At 39.6% G+C, this 14,589-nt stretch overlaps 1 protein-coding gene across 1 annotated transcript in view; it reads right to left on the minus strand.

The window, feature by feature from the left end:
• Positions 1–551: 551 nt before the first annotated feature.
• LOC127660494 (zinc finger MIZ domain-containing protein 1-like) overlaps positions 552–14,589 on the minus strand; it is a 185,092-nt gene continuing 171,054 nt past the window's right edge. The window contains 4 exon segments of the mRNA XM_052150767.1: positions 552–5,322; positions 7,364–7,494; positions 7,497–7,602; positions 14,375–14,541. Coding sequence (XP_052006727.1) covers positions 5,215–5,322; positions 7,364–7,494; positions 7,497–7,602; positions 14,375–14,541 — 512 coding nt within the window. The 3' untranslated portion in view covers positions 552–5,214.

The raw sequence follows: 14,589 nt of genomic DNA on the forward strand, positions 1-14,589 counted from the left end.
CCCGTTTTTTGTGGTGAATTCTTAGGGAGTGAATGTTTCAGTGCACAGGAATGATTTTGCGATTGAGAAAGCACTAGAAATGGTCGACTCACTGATCAGTTCCCTGACTACTGAACTAAGGAGCTGATTGATATGCATCCAAAGTCAGGGCCTTAGCAAGGATTAAAACATACGGTTTAAAATGTGTTGCGGGCCCCCATGGATATTTGTGCTCCTTTACCAATTTTGAGTCATTACCAATTTTCAACCCATTAGCTATGGCCCTGCTGACAGTACACCAATTTGGACGCAGCTCTACTTTCTGATCCCCAGACGCCCCCTTGAGGAAGACTTTTCATCCCATTAGAAACATTTGACTGACAAATAAGTTTAAAAAACACATTTGCTTTGTGTGTTCTTTGTGGTGGCTACATAGTGCGTTAAATGTAGGCTTATGAAATACATTTCAGCTTGCTTCTATTTATAAATGCCAGTTATTTTCACATCTCATATCTATGCATGTATACCAAATTACGTAAAAAAAAAAAAACAGTGGAAAGTAATTTCATCTGAATACATATTTATTAGATAAATATTAGGATGTCACAGCATCTAACTACATACAGTTTTGCAAGACTAAAAATCACAATTAGTTTTTTGTTGTTTTTGTCTTTTTTTTCTTCTGACCAGTTTAGAATATGAAATGATTGTACAACAGAATGTACAAGCAAAGACAACTGCAACGTTTGGTGCCAATCACCTCAGATTGTACCTTGTTTTTTAATTTTCCTGATCATGATATCAAAATTGTACAAACTCTGGATTTTGGTTACAATCTTTTGGAACCGCTCCTGGCCCCCGGCCCTATTTTCCAAATTATTCCCCAGGATTTTCTTCTTTTGTAGCACCTTGTTAAGTACACAAGAAATGGAGCAATACACTTAAGCTAAATATTACACAAATGTAAAACAAATGTGTCTCTTTATACCCCCGCCAAAAATTGTCATGTTGGATGGATATTTTACAAAAGTGAACAAATGCTGAGAGGTTCCACAGACGCTAACAAACACTGATTAATTTAACCCAATTTAGATTCTGATGGGAGGATGCAAGCTTTACAAATTCTAAATACACAATGCACATTCCCCTGGGGAAAATGAATACATTTCTGTTAATGTGTCTCTATTTATCATTTACAATATGTACATGCATCCCTAATGTGCCCCTTCCCCAGTTTCTCTTCAACCCTCTTCGAACCCTCACCTGTGGCGAACACGGTCTAATTCATTTAACCCTTTCTGTTTTTGCCTCAGCAGTCTGTACAGCAATAGTAGGTGACAGCTCAGACTTCAGCATGAGCCGACTTTGAGTCTTAAAGTTCAGTTTACGCCTATTTGTGTCTACAAAGTGGGATCGACTATGTGGCAGTGCATCTTTGAAAAAGGATATACAAGTGAATAACAGACAGACTCTATACACCTTGAACCCACATTTTCCTGTCAGAGTTCTAAGTATTTCAATTGTCAATGACAAATATTATTTTTGTACATAATTCTACACACCAAGAACGACAGAAAAAAAATTAAACGAATATTGCAATTCATAAAAAAATAACTTAGTGGAAACATGTTTCAAACGGTGATGGACAGGTGACAGCCTTTGAGAAACATCAGTATCATGGAAATGTCATCACTACAAACATAAATACTGAAAATTATTCAAGCACGCATTATTGATTTGAAATAAAATCCAGAAAACTCTCTCTCATTAAAAAAAAATCTGCATTGTACAAGTGGACACTGATAACCTTTAGTGAGCTGCTGTGTTATATAAATTGTATACTTGTTTCTGTAATATTTTTGATGGGTAAGGAGTTAATATATAGCTTAATGTTAAAGTTGAATTAAAATGTAAAATCTACAAATATAAAACATATTCTAAAAAACACTTTCTTCATTGTTTGTTGTATAATTACTATGATTTTACATGTAAACAAAATGATAAAAGTGAGAAGGAATTACACATTTTATCAAATTCTATGGTTAACAACTTGGTTAAAAATAGGTTTAACCTTGTCAAAATAGGTTTGGGCCACCTTCTTATATCAGGGTGCATAACTTTGGTAATCCATGGACATCTTGTAATACATGTACATATTTTGTACAATTGTAACAACAGGACAAAAAGAAAAAAATTGCCATAATTTGTACAATATATTGTGCATTATAAAATACAATTTTACCACGACAGTTCATGAATAAAAGGCTGAATTAAAACAAACAAACAAACAAAAAAATAAATCACTAAAATAAGGGGCGATTGGCAACACTGAATGTTTAAACATTGTATGCAGTTTGTTGAAAGAGAGGTACAAATATCACAGGCCTAAAACGACCAAGCCTCATGCATGGCGAGTACTCTCAGAGAAGGCAGATGACACAGGACTTAGGGTGGCACAAGACTCACTACTCTTGTGAACTATGTGAATTGCTTTCTTCTTGTGTTGTGTGATCATTAGTGTGGAGAATCCAAAGGACATTGCGGGAGGAGGTATAGTCTATTGGAAGATGCGCAATGCCAAGATTACAGTGCTGAAACTTTTTTGTCTTGAGAAGGAAACAATACATGCCGTGATGCCCTCTAGCATTTGTTTAATTTTGAACATGACGCATATGCCTGAATGTGGTGGACATATGAATCATATTACAAAATGAGGTGAAAAGCTGCTGTTTACTTGAAAAGAACACATTCTTATGTATCCTATGGTGTGACAAGAATGAGAGAATGAGAGTTTGGGAGTGTTGGAGGACTTTCAGAAACTTCCATCATTAGTCTCTTAGGTGGGACTGTAGATCATTCTGGGGCCAATAGTCACTTTGATTGTGATATAAGCTTTCTTCCATTTGTTGTCTCCTTCCAGGTGCAGTTTAATGCATTCTCTTGTGCTTTTCAAGGGTGATGGACAGACAAGCAGCTGAGGACATTTGACAAGGATTTGGGAAGCTATGATGGTAGAGCTTGGAAGAGCAAACCTTCAAGAGATTGCGGACACACATATGGCGGTACAGGAAGCAATATATACATATATACATATACACACACACACACACACACACACACACACACACACACACACACACACACACACACACACACACACACACACATATATATATATATATATATATATATATACATATACATATAGTTGAAGTCAGAAGTTTACATACACCTTAGCCAAATACATTTAAACTCAGTCTTTCACAATTCCTCACATTTAATCGTAGAATACATTCCCTGTCTTAGGTCAGTTAGGATCACTACTATTAATTTTAAGAATATGAAATGTTAGAATAATAGTAGAGATAATGATTTATTTCAGCTTTTACTTCTTTCATCACATTCCCAGGGGGTCAGAAGTTTACATACACTTTGTTAGCATTTGGTAGCATTGCCTTTAAATTGTTTAACTTGGGTCAAACGTTATGAGTAGCCTTCCACAAGCTTCTCACAAAAAGTTGCTGGAATTTTGGCCCATTCCTCCAGACAACTGGTGTAACTTAGTCAGATTTGTAGGCCTCCTTTATTGCACACACCTTTTCAGTTCTACCCACAAATTGTCTAGCGGACTGAGATAAGGGCTTTGTGGTGGCTACTCCAATACCTTGACTTTGTTGTCCTTAAGCCATTTTGCCACAATTTTGGAGGTATGTTTGGAGTCATTGTCCAATTGGAATACCCATTTGCGATGAGCTTTAACTTCCTGGCTGATGTTGCTTCAATATATCCAAATCGTTTTCTTTCCTCATAATGCCATTTTTCATGCTATTTTGTGAAGTGCACCAGTCCCTCCAGCAAGGCACCCCCACAACATGATGCTGCCACCCCCATGCTTCACGGTTGGAATGGTATTCTATGGCTTGCAAGCCTCACCCTTTTTCCTCCAAACATCACAATGGTCACTATGGCCAAACAGTTAATTTTTTTCATAAAACTAGAGGACATTTCCCCAAAAAGTAAGATATTTGTCCCCATGTGCACTTGAAAAACTGTAGTTTGGTTTTTTATGCCAATTTTGGAGCAGTGTCGTCTTCCTTGCTGGGCAGCCTTTCAGGTTATGTTGATATAGGACTCGTTTTACTGTGGATATAGATACTTGTCTACCTGTTCCCTCCAGCATCTTCACAGGGTTCTTTGCCGTTTTCCTGGGATTGATTTGCACTTTTGCACCAAACTATGTTCACCTCTAGGAGACAGAATGCATCTTCTTCCTTGGCAGTATGATGGCTGCATGGTCCCATGGTGTTTATACTTGTGTAGTATTGTTTTTACAGATGAACGTGGTACCTTTGGGCATTTGGGAATTGCTCCCAAGGCTGAACCACACTTATGGAGGTCCACAATTTTTATTTCTGAGGTCATTGCTGTTTTCTTTTGATTTTCCCATTATGTCAAGCAAAGAGGAAATGAGTTTGAAGGTAGGCCTTAAAATAAATCCACAAGTACACCTCTAATTGACTCCAATTAGCCTATCAGAAGATAATTGGCTAATTGCCTAAAGGCTTGACATAATTTTCTGGAATTTTCCAAGCTGCATAGTTAACTTAGTGAATGTAAACTTCTGACACACTGTAATTTGCGATATAGTCAATTAAAAGTGAAACAATCTGTCAGTAAATAATTGTTGGAAAAGTTACTCTTGTTATGCACAAAGTAGATGTCCTAAATGACTTGCCAAAACTATAGTTTGCTAATATGAAATCTGTGGATTGGTTAAAAAATCTGTTGTAATGACTTCAACCTAAGTGCATGTAAACTTCTGACTTCATATATATATATATATATATATATATATATATATATATATATATATGAATTAGTCCATTCAGTTCTTCTTTTTCACAAAAGGAAAAATCTTAATCTGAATTTAAAAAAATGCTACAATACTTTCCTAGTGAGCAGATACACAGATCTGTGTGACATATTCATATGAACTGATTATAGCTGCACGTGTATTTCCATTAGTATTGAAACATATCACTTTAGTGCCAACCAACATGGCTGTCATATATGTGTTGAAAAGGTTGCTTGTAAAAGAGTGAGATATTTACACGAGGAAGAGGCAAAAGGATGGCTGTTTCCTGTTTACAAAGTACAGAGTCAGTCCTTAGAGTGCCTCTTGATTCCTGACAGCCAAACAAATTAAGGCCTCTCTAAAAGGCCAATAGAAGGAAGTCAGTTGTTCTCAAAGAGGGAGAGCAGATCGTCATTGCTGCTGCTTGGGAGGTCAGGGGGATCCAAGTATGACAGCAACTCATCTGGGTTCGGCAATTCTGGCAGAAGCTGCAGAGGGGGACAGACAAGTACATAGATATTATATTACAATGAACACTTTATAAACTACATAAAGCAGAACATTGTTTTGATTTTTAAAGGTGCCCTACTTCAAAAAATAAAAAAATTAGATAAAGACTCCGGTCATATCAGTAGCCCAATAAAAGGTGTTTTAATTTACATGAAGCAGGTACCCTCAAGGAGGCAGCCATTTTGAGATCACATGACCAGCTGAATACTACTAGGTGTGTTTGACTTGAACTGCATCTTGATTTGCCAATTGGCGAGATTTGCTGGTTGCAGTTAGGGGAGGAGCTGAAAAGGGAGCAGTTAATCTGGACACTTTGCGCTTCTCGTAGTCTGCTGAACTTATACCAGTCACGGAAGATTGTGCGATGTTTGCTTTATTGCAGATTAAGTGGAATTCAAATAGACAGATATTTGAATTTTACATAAAATAAACTGAAACATTGCACATTTGAAAATGTTATGTGCTGATTAATACATTGTGGGTGCAACAAGAAAGTCCAATAAAAGCCTGTATTATTTTAATATCAATAGTCAATATTTGTAATCATTTGGAATTTTTTGGTGAATAAATATATGACAAACATAATATAGCAATATATTAACATGATGTACTGTTATAAAAACATGGACTTGTGAGAGTTTTTGCCGAACTGGTGGTGTCAGAATAAACACCATGGTAATGGTATACTACTATGCTACTCTTATTACTGACATAGCAGAAGTAGTAAAAGTAGTATGTCAAGTATGCAATTGTGAACGCAGCCCATGAAACACGTGTAACCGCAGTCATGTTGTGAGTCTGGCCAATCGTGAATGAGCGGAGTCATTAGAGCTTGTGCAGCTCCTCTGGAGCAACTGCATAGGCTACAACAGCCGGCAGCTCTGGAATCGTTCTTGCAGTACTTTGATGGCATACGTCACGGAGACGCGGCGGTTGAAGTCTGACAAAATTTCTAACTGACGGGCGGGTACTGTTGCACTGTTATAGAGTGCAACAGTATCCGCCCACTACTTCAGCCTGTCTTGGTTCTGGAAGTATATTTCCCCATTAATTTTATCCATAGGGATTTTCAAAAATTGTTTCCAAACGTGTTCTAATCCAAACCAATCAACTCCAAAGTGCATCACAAGATTACTAAAAAGTAATTGAAAATGAGACCAAAAGTAGTAGGTACAAGGCTGAATCAACAAAAAATCCCATGAAGCATTGCGAATGATGTAATCTAATATAAAAAAATTACAGAAATCTTGAAAACTTGTTGATTTTAAATAGATGATTATAAGCATATTAACAATAAATTCAATTGTTTTGCAAAATATTAATATATAAATAAATATACAATTAGTCTGAGTGTTGGGAGGCAGACTCGATTGCATCATGGGAGCTGTCACTGTTGAGCTTTGTTGCAGAAACTCCCTTCAGGATTCACAGATAGTGTATTTCCTCACAAGGAATTCCACTATTAAACACGATTTTAAAAAAAAGTTCAACTGAAATATGGCAGACTGATGGCTTCAACATAAGCATATACCATTGATTAGCAACCTCTAAGCTCACTGTAGGTTTGTATTTAAATTTGCAAGTGATAAGTGAGTAAACAAATCAATTTGTCTGTGGAGAAAATGAATGGGATTTTTACTTCAAAAAATAGACTGTTGCACTCTATAGTAAACTTTCACTCTGTGAATAAATTAATCATGGGTATGCTATTTGTATGGAATTGGTAATCAAAAATATTGTTTTGGCATGATGCTGCTGCATCCATGCTGCTAGGTGGCAATATAAATCCAAATGACCGCCATATTGGCACCTTTAAGAATGAGATCTCAAAGATCTTAGCATTACAACTATAATCTGTAAAGATCTTGCTCAAAGAACCTTTAATCACACATTCTTGGAAAGTCTTCATGCTTTGGGCTATGCGGAAGGCATGATTCTAACATGATTGCACCATTGCAAGTAATGTTGGTAGCATATGACTCCAAAAATGAGAGAAGCACTATTGGTGCAAATACTCACATCCAGAGAAGGCTCAGGCAGGTCTGCAGGTACCTGGCCACCTGCCTGTCCATCTGTAGCAGGGTTGAAGGTCATATCGGGATGTGGGTGACTATTTTGGCTGGGCTGGCGGGGGGGCTGGGAGGATGGGGGCCGCTGTGATGCAATGGCTGAACTGCTTGGCTGTTGGGGTGTGGGGATGCGTGCATGCCTGGCTGCATGGAAGCATGGGATTGATCAGCACTCACGGGATGGGGCATCTGCGGAGGGAGGAGAGAGAGGCGATGAAGGCAGAGCACTCCAACTGTGAGAGCTCAAGTGGTAGGCATAGACAGACAGAGGATCAAGTGCCATGCAGATGATTCTAGAGCACATAAACCAAAATGTTCACCTAAATATGAAAATTCTGTCATTATTTACTCACCCTCTTATTGTTCCAAGCCTGTATGACAAATGTTTGGCAGAATGACAGCCTTAGTCATCAATCACTTTTATTGTATGGGGGAAAAAAAGATGCAATAAAATTGAATGGTGACTGAGACTTACATGCTGCCTAACATTTCCTTTTGTGTTCCATGGAACAGAGAGCAAGTCATACTGGTGTTTGGAACAGTGTAATGGGTGAGTAAATAATGAAAGAGCTTTCTCTTGCTATTTGTTCCTGAAACACATATGACAAATAATGACTTAATAAAGGGCTTTGAAATGATAAAGAAAAATCTTAACTAATAAAATTAAAACATTTTGTGATTAATTGCAATTAATCATGGTGCATGGTACATTAAAATATAATCATAAATACATTACTTTATACTTTGTCTCAAAGAACGTGCAAGAAATTGGTTAGTCTTCATTCATTTTAATTATTTTAATATAAAAAATGTCTATTGTTCAGTTTTTTGTGGATTGATTCATCTTGACTCATTTTTACAGGTATAAATCTTTGAAACAATTATATGTATACATGCCATAAAAACATGTATCAAATGGGAAGATTCAATTCCTATCAAGCTTTACTGGCAAAAGAGAAAAAGTGTACATTGCCAATGCATCTGTGGTGAGCAGGGCAGAGCTGATCGGCGTCTGGGCAGAGCGAGGCCGGGAAGATAAGTGGTGAATGAACTTCACTTGCGTGCCACACCGGTCTCGCGTTCTAGCGAGGTCCGGCGGGAGTACTTAAGGAGAAGAGACAGTGGCAGACTTGAAAAAGAGATGCATGAAGCTGTTTGTGTGTTCCTGCATGTCAGTGTGGTGTTGCTGAAAAGCAAACCTTTTGTGTACTGCTGAAAAGCGGCCTTGTTGAATGCGACTGAAAAGTGCAACAATAAATGTTTATGTGTTTTGTCAAGCCGGCCCCAGCTTCCTCCTTTCCATAATTGTTTCACTGGTGCCGAAACCCCGGAAGGAGGGCGGATGCACCGTTCAAGGAGTCCTCTCTGCTGACTGGGGGTTGCAACCCGCATCAACCGGCAACCAGAAGGAATGGATAAGGTGTCCAGTGCCATCACCCAGCATAGCAGACGGAAGCAGGACAGTTGCCGAAGACCACTCGACGGCGTATTTGGGGCCGGCGAGTTCCTCTCTCTCTCTCCCTTTTGTTACCCCCCTTCCCTTTCTCCTCTCTTTCATCCTGTTCCCCCTCCCAGGCATGCACAGGTCAGATCTGGAGACCGGTGTGACCCGTTGATGCTCCAACCAACAGAGGGTGGGGGGGCAGGGTGGGTCACAGGCCGGAGAAATCCCCAACCTGAGTTCGGCTATGGGGGTATGTGGTGAGCAGGGTGGAGCCAAGCGGCGTCTGGGCAGAGCGAGGCCGGGAAGACAAGTGGTGAATGACGTTCACCTGCGTGCCACATCGGTCTCGCATTCCAACTAAGGGTGGAGGGAATACTTAAGGAGAAGAGATGAGAGAGAGAGAGAGACGCGTGAAGCTGCTTGTGTATATCTGCATGTCAGTGTGGTGTTGCTGAAAAGCAAACATTTTGTGTACTGCTGAAAAGATTCCTTATTGTGTGCGACTGAAAAGTGTGTTTTGTCAAGCTTGCCCCAGCTTCCTCCTTTCATTATTGTTACAGCATCATTAAACACTATGTATACAGATATTAAACAAATTGAATGCTAGTTTAATTGCTGTAGTTTTAAACTTAAAAATATTTTCTTCTGTGGCTGCCATTCAGTCAGCATCCTGTTCACGCTGGGTTGTGTTCGACACTGGTTCAGATGACAATGGTTGAGCTTTTTCGGGCGTTGAGAATAGATATGGCACCTTGCCCGTATCTCTCTCACACCTGGCTCACCACTTGCGTTGTGCATAATGAATAAGCATAAACTGTTCCAGACATTCAATTTCTGTGCTAGGATGTGCAGTTGAGTTAAGTTTGTACCTCTTGGAAATTTAAATATGCCAATTTTAGTCACAAGAAGTGTAAAATGTATGAGTATCGTAAAATCTTGAACTAATACCAAATGTTCAAAGTGATATACACAGACTGCTGGGGGTCAAACTTGTTCTTAAAACAGATGGGGAGATTTTGGGTCTGTTCCAAAACCTAGTGAGTTGCCTACGGAGGCAGCATATTTAGGCATCATTGGTGCGCTGTCGACGCGAAAGCTGTTCTTAAAAGGTAGGGATAGTAATTATGCTGTCTCCTAAGATGCCTCATTTTGGCCAAATTCTAAGGTGAATATGTACATATGTATCCTTTCCCAGATAGGCGATCCCATAATCGCATAATGACAAGCTTGGTGGAAAAATAAATCCAATATAGCGGACGAGCAAGAAAAAAATTATTATAAATATACTTATAATTCATTCAATACCGAAAATTATCAATACAAAACAGTTTAAAATGATAGAAAACTGACTATTTTACCCAAAATGTGTGTGTACTGTGGCAGAGCGAAACTACACACTGTTCTTTAAGGATCCTTCACCACCTAATTACAGAGAGAGGGAGTATAAAATGGCTGTTCAAGGCAGGGGTGCTACAAAATGTTGCTATGACCCCCATCATCAGCAAATCTGCTCTGTGCTGCCCCCCTCTTTGGACCCATTGCAGTTTGCCTACCGCGCAACAACCGCTCCACTGATGATGCCATTGCATCTACACTACACACTGCTCTCTCCCATATGGAAAAAAGGAACACATATGTGAGAATGCTGTTTGTAGACTACAGCTCAGCATTCAACACCATAGTGCCCTCCAAGCTTGATGAGAAACTCCGGGCTCTGGGCTTAAACAGCTCGCTGTGCAGCTGGATCCTGGACTTCCTGTCAGGCAGACGTCAGGTGGTTAGAATGGGCAGCAACATCTCATCACTGACCCTCAACACTCAGCCCACTCCTGTATTCCCTGTACACACATGACTGTGTGGCAACATATAGCTCCAATGCCATCATTAAGTTTGCTGACGATATGATGGTGGTAGGTCTGATCACTGACAATGATGTCAAATGATGAAACGGCCTACAGAGAGGAGGTGCACACTCTGAAACGCTGGTGTCAGGAGCACAACCTCTCCCTCAACGTCAGTAAAACCAAGGAGCTTGTAGTGGACTTCAGGAAGAAAGACGGAGAACACAGCCCCATCACCATTAATGGAGCACCAGTGGAGAGAGTCAGCAGTTTCAAGTTCCTCATTGTCCACATTACTGAGGAACTCACATGGTCCGTCCACACTGAGGCCGTTGTGAAGAAGGCTCACCAGCGCCTCTTCTTCCTGAGATGGCTGAGGAAGTTTGGAATGAACCACCACATCCTCACATGGTTCTACACTAGTACTGTAGAGAGCATCCTGACTGGCTGCATCACCGCCTGGTATGGCAATAGCACCGCCCACAACTGCAAAGCCCTGCAAAGGGTGGTGCGAACTGCCAGAAACATCATCAGAGGTGAGCTTCCCTCCCTCCAGGACATATATACCAGGCGGTGTGTGAAAAAGCTCAGAGGATCATCAGAGACTGCAGCCACCCGAGTCATGGTATGTACTCACTGCTACCATCAGGCAGACGGTATCGCAGCATCAGGACCCGCACCAGCCGACTACATGATACCTTCTTCCCCCAAGCAGTCAGACTGTTGAACACTTGATCTATCAGGATCAATAATTAGCACTGCACTTTATTAATCTATAATCTCACACTGGACTGTCAACATATTCTCCTCAATTCAACTACTTATATATATATATATATATATATATATTTCATATACTCTTTACTTATTGTATTGTATATTGTGTATTCTATATTGTGTGTATTGTTTACTGTGCATTGTATATAATTATTGTGTTGTGTAAGTATGTGTACATTTGATATGTGAATTGTGTTGTGTAAGTATGTTGTTTACTGTAATTGGTATATGTCTCGTCACTGTCATGACTGCTATGTTACTCGGAACTGCACACAAGAATTTCACCTACTGTTGCACTTGTGTACATGGTAGTCTGACAATAAAGTGATTTGATTTGATTTGATTTGATTGAAAAGGTGTGACTTGAGTTGACACGGGTGTGGTTGAAGCAGAGTCGTGAGCCAAGCTGGGGTTTAAGAAGAAAGTTTGTCTTTTGTGTATTCAGGGACATTGGACTCTTGAAATCTAAACTCTTTTTAACTTGTTTAAACTTGTGATAATTGTGATTTATTGTTGTGATTTTTAACTTGAAATCTGAACTCTATGTGTGTGAAATTGGTGAAACATTGATTACTTAACCTGCGAGTTGTTGGACTGAACTTGAACCCTGGAATGGTAAAAGGAAAACAGAAATAAACCAGATTTTAATTTGAGCATGGAATCTTAGTTTCAAAGTTTTTGATACAGGGATCTGGACATTCAAACATTTGATATTGTTCACTTAACTTTTTGTGACTTTTGATTTGTGAAGTATAAATTTGGTGTGGGACTTGTGTGATCTGTTAATTTAAACAGAACGAAGAAACCCGTTTATTTGGTTTTGAAAAAAAGTAATTTTTGTGAGATTTGGGAGCCCTTACGTAACATGTGAGTGTTGGTCTGAGTTTTAACTAAAACCATATTTTGCTCTATGGGAAAACAATAAGTGTCAGGTAAACATTTCTGAAAGTGTACGGTTTATTTTTTTATTGTTCAATTTACCATATACTCATGCACAATACAATTCACTCATTTATTGGACATTGTACACATTAAAAATTTAAATCACACTACATCCAGCAAACACACTGAACATGGCAGATTTCCTACCCCTCCAATCCACTTGCATGCAGTGTGAAGCTTCAGAGGATACAACATCTTTCTGGCCTCTTCGCATTCCCACCTATCTCCACAATTCTACCCAGGCTTCAGTAAAGGGTTCTTCCATTCCACATGATGATCTGAGTGGAATACTTTAAACTTTTACATCAGAAATGGACAAACTCATGACTGCTGTAAAACTCATGGTTTCAAAAGGAACTTAAAAGAGTCAAGGCTACCTTGGTATCGAGTATGTTGCATGGTGAAGCAGTTTCAGTTTGAGATTCAGCGGGACATTACATCTAACCTGGTAAACTCTCAACGGAACTTTGATCAGCACCCACCTAGAAATTACCCACACTTGACTTCAACATTTACAACCACCTGGTCATCAGCCCAACAACTTGCCAGCGAATGTAGTTCCAACCCAAGCCTCTCCCTTCTAAGTTGCATCCCACTCTCCAACCTACATTCATGCTGCCACAACCTGGTGATCATTAGCAATGCCAAATCAAAGAGACCAAAGCTAAGGGGTGTACTATTCAACCACCATGAACAGATGTTCCAAAACATCAGGTACACATTCCTGCAAACCTCATTCCACAGGTCCTTCTGTACTATCATGTCAACACCACATGTGACCATGTAGGAATCTTTAAAACTTTTAAAAGACTCAACAAAGTTGCATTTTGGCCAACAATGTGGACTGATGTGAATAATCTTGTTGTAGGAAGTATCAGCTTGACACCCTTCTCTCCCACCAAAGATCTTCACAGCAGAAAGCACCCTCCAAAAAGAGGGGAAGACACCCAAAGACCTGGGGTGAGACATTGACAATGTTCCTTGCCAACCATGGGTTGTCTCATGGGGTGGAGAGTGTGGCAGAGCAAAACCATGCACTGTTCCTTTAAAGATGTTGGGAAAAAGGAGTGTGTTTTGAGGAGAAGACAACAAAAAGGGATTGTTAAAAGGTGCTAATCAGAAGTGTGGCCTGCATCAAGTCGTCGAAAGCTTTAAGTTTAAAAAGAGTGGCGTGAGTTTCAAGCAGCCTGCTGACCAATCGAAGAGCTCCACAGCCAAGGTTCTCTGTCTCCCTCTGCACTCCTGTAGCACTGCCCCACACTGAATGTAAATGCATTCACCCACATTACAAGATGCATTGCTTTGTTTTTTTATGTTAAATTAACTCATTTGGTGTTTTCTTTAGTTTGTGAGACTTTTGGATTATTGTTTGTTTGATTACTGAAATATTTTGTTTGAGTTTGAACAATATATATTTTGAAACTTGAACTTTAACCTCAAAAAATTCTCTTTGAAAATACCTTTTCTGCATTCATTTATATGTTATAACTTGTGGCTTTCTGAGTGATCTGGGTTGAAACATTCACTTTGACAGTCAGACAGATTCCTGTCTGGCGGCCAAATGTATGCATTTAAATGTTATTGTTTAATTTTATTATTTATTTAAATTTATTTGGGGCTGCCACCATTACAGTACTATGTATATTCATGCTCATTAGAGAATCGTATAATTCCTCAGTTGTGAAATAATTTTGGTGTCCGGTGCAATGCACGTGAGGGGTGCTAATTGAATGACACGTGGAGTTGTCGCCTATGTACGTTCCAAATCGCTCTATGAGGCTCCAGTTTTGTTTTGGATACTGCCATAGAAGACAGCTGACTTTGTAGGCAGGAGACAGCTAGGCAACTCACTAAGTTTTGGAACAGACCCTTTGTCTACAGTTCATGTTGGACAACAAAGCAAACAAACATCAGCACTACTTGTTGCTGTGCAACCCAAGGGTTTGAGGTGATTTACCGAGTCGGGCATGCCGTGGCCTAGAGGCTTGTCGGGGGCCATGAGGCTGTTGGGCAAGTCTGGTGGATGGGAAAGCTGGGGTCCATGCATGAAGTCATTCATGGGAGCTCCGCCACCAGAGTTACTGTGAGAGAAGTCAAAGTTTCCATGGCCCTGGTAACTATTGCCTGATGCACAAAACAGAACAGCAATGAGGAGCTATGACCTCAGGAGTT

This window comes from Xyrauchen texanus, chromosome 20 (genome assembly GCF_025860055.1).
Source record: "Xyrauchen texanus isolate HMW12.3.18 chromosome 20, RBS_HiC_50CHRs, whole genome shotgun sequence".
Taxonomy (NCBI): Eukaryota; Metazoa; Chordata; class Actinopteri; order Cypriniformes; family Catostomidae; genus Xyrauchen; species Xyrauchen texanus.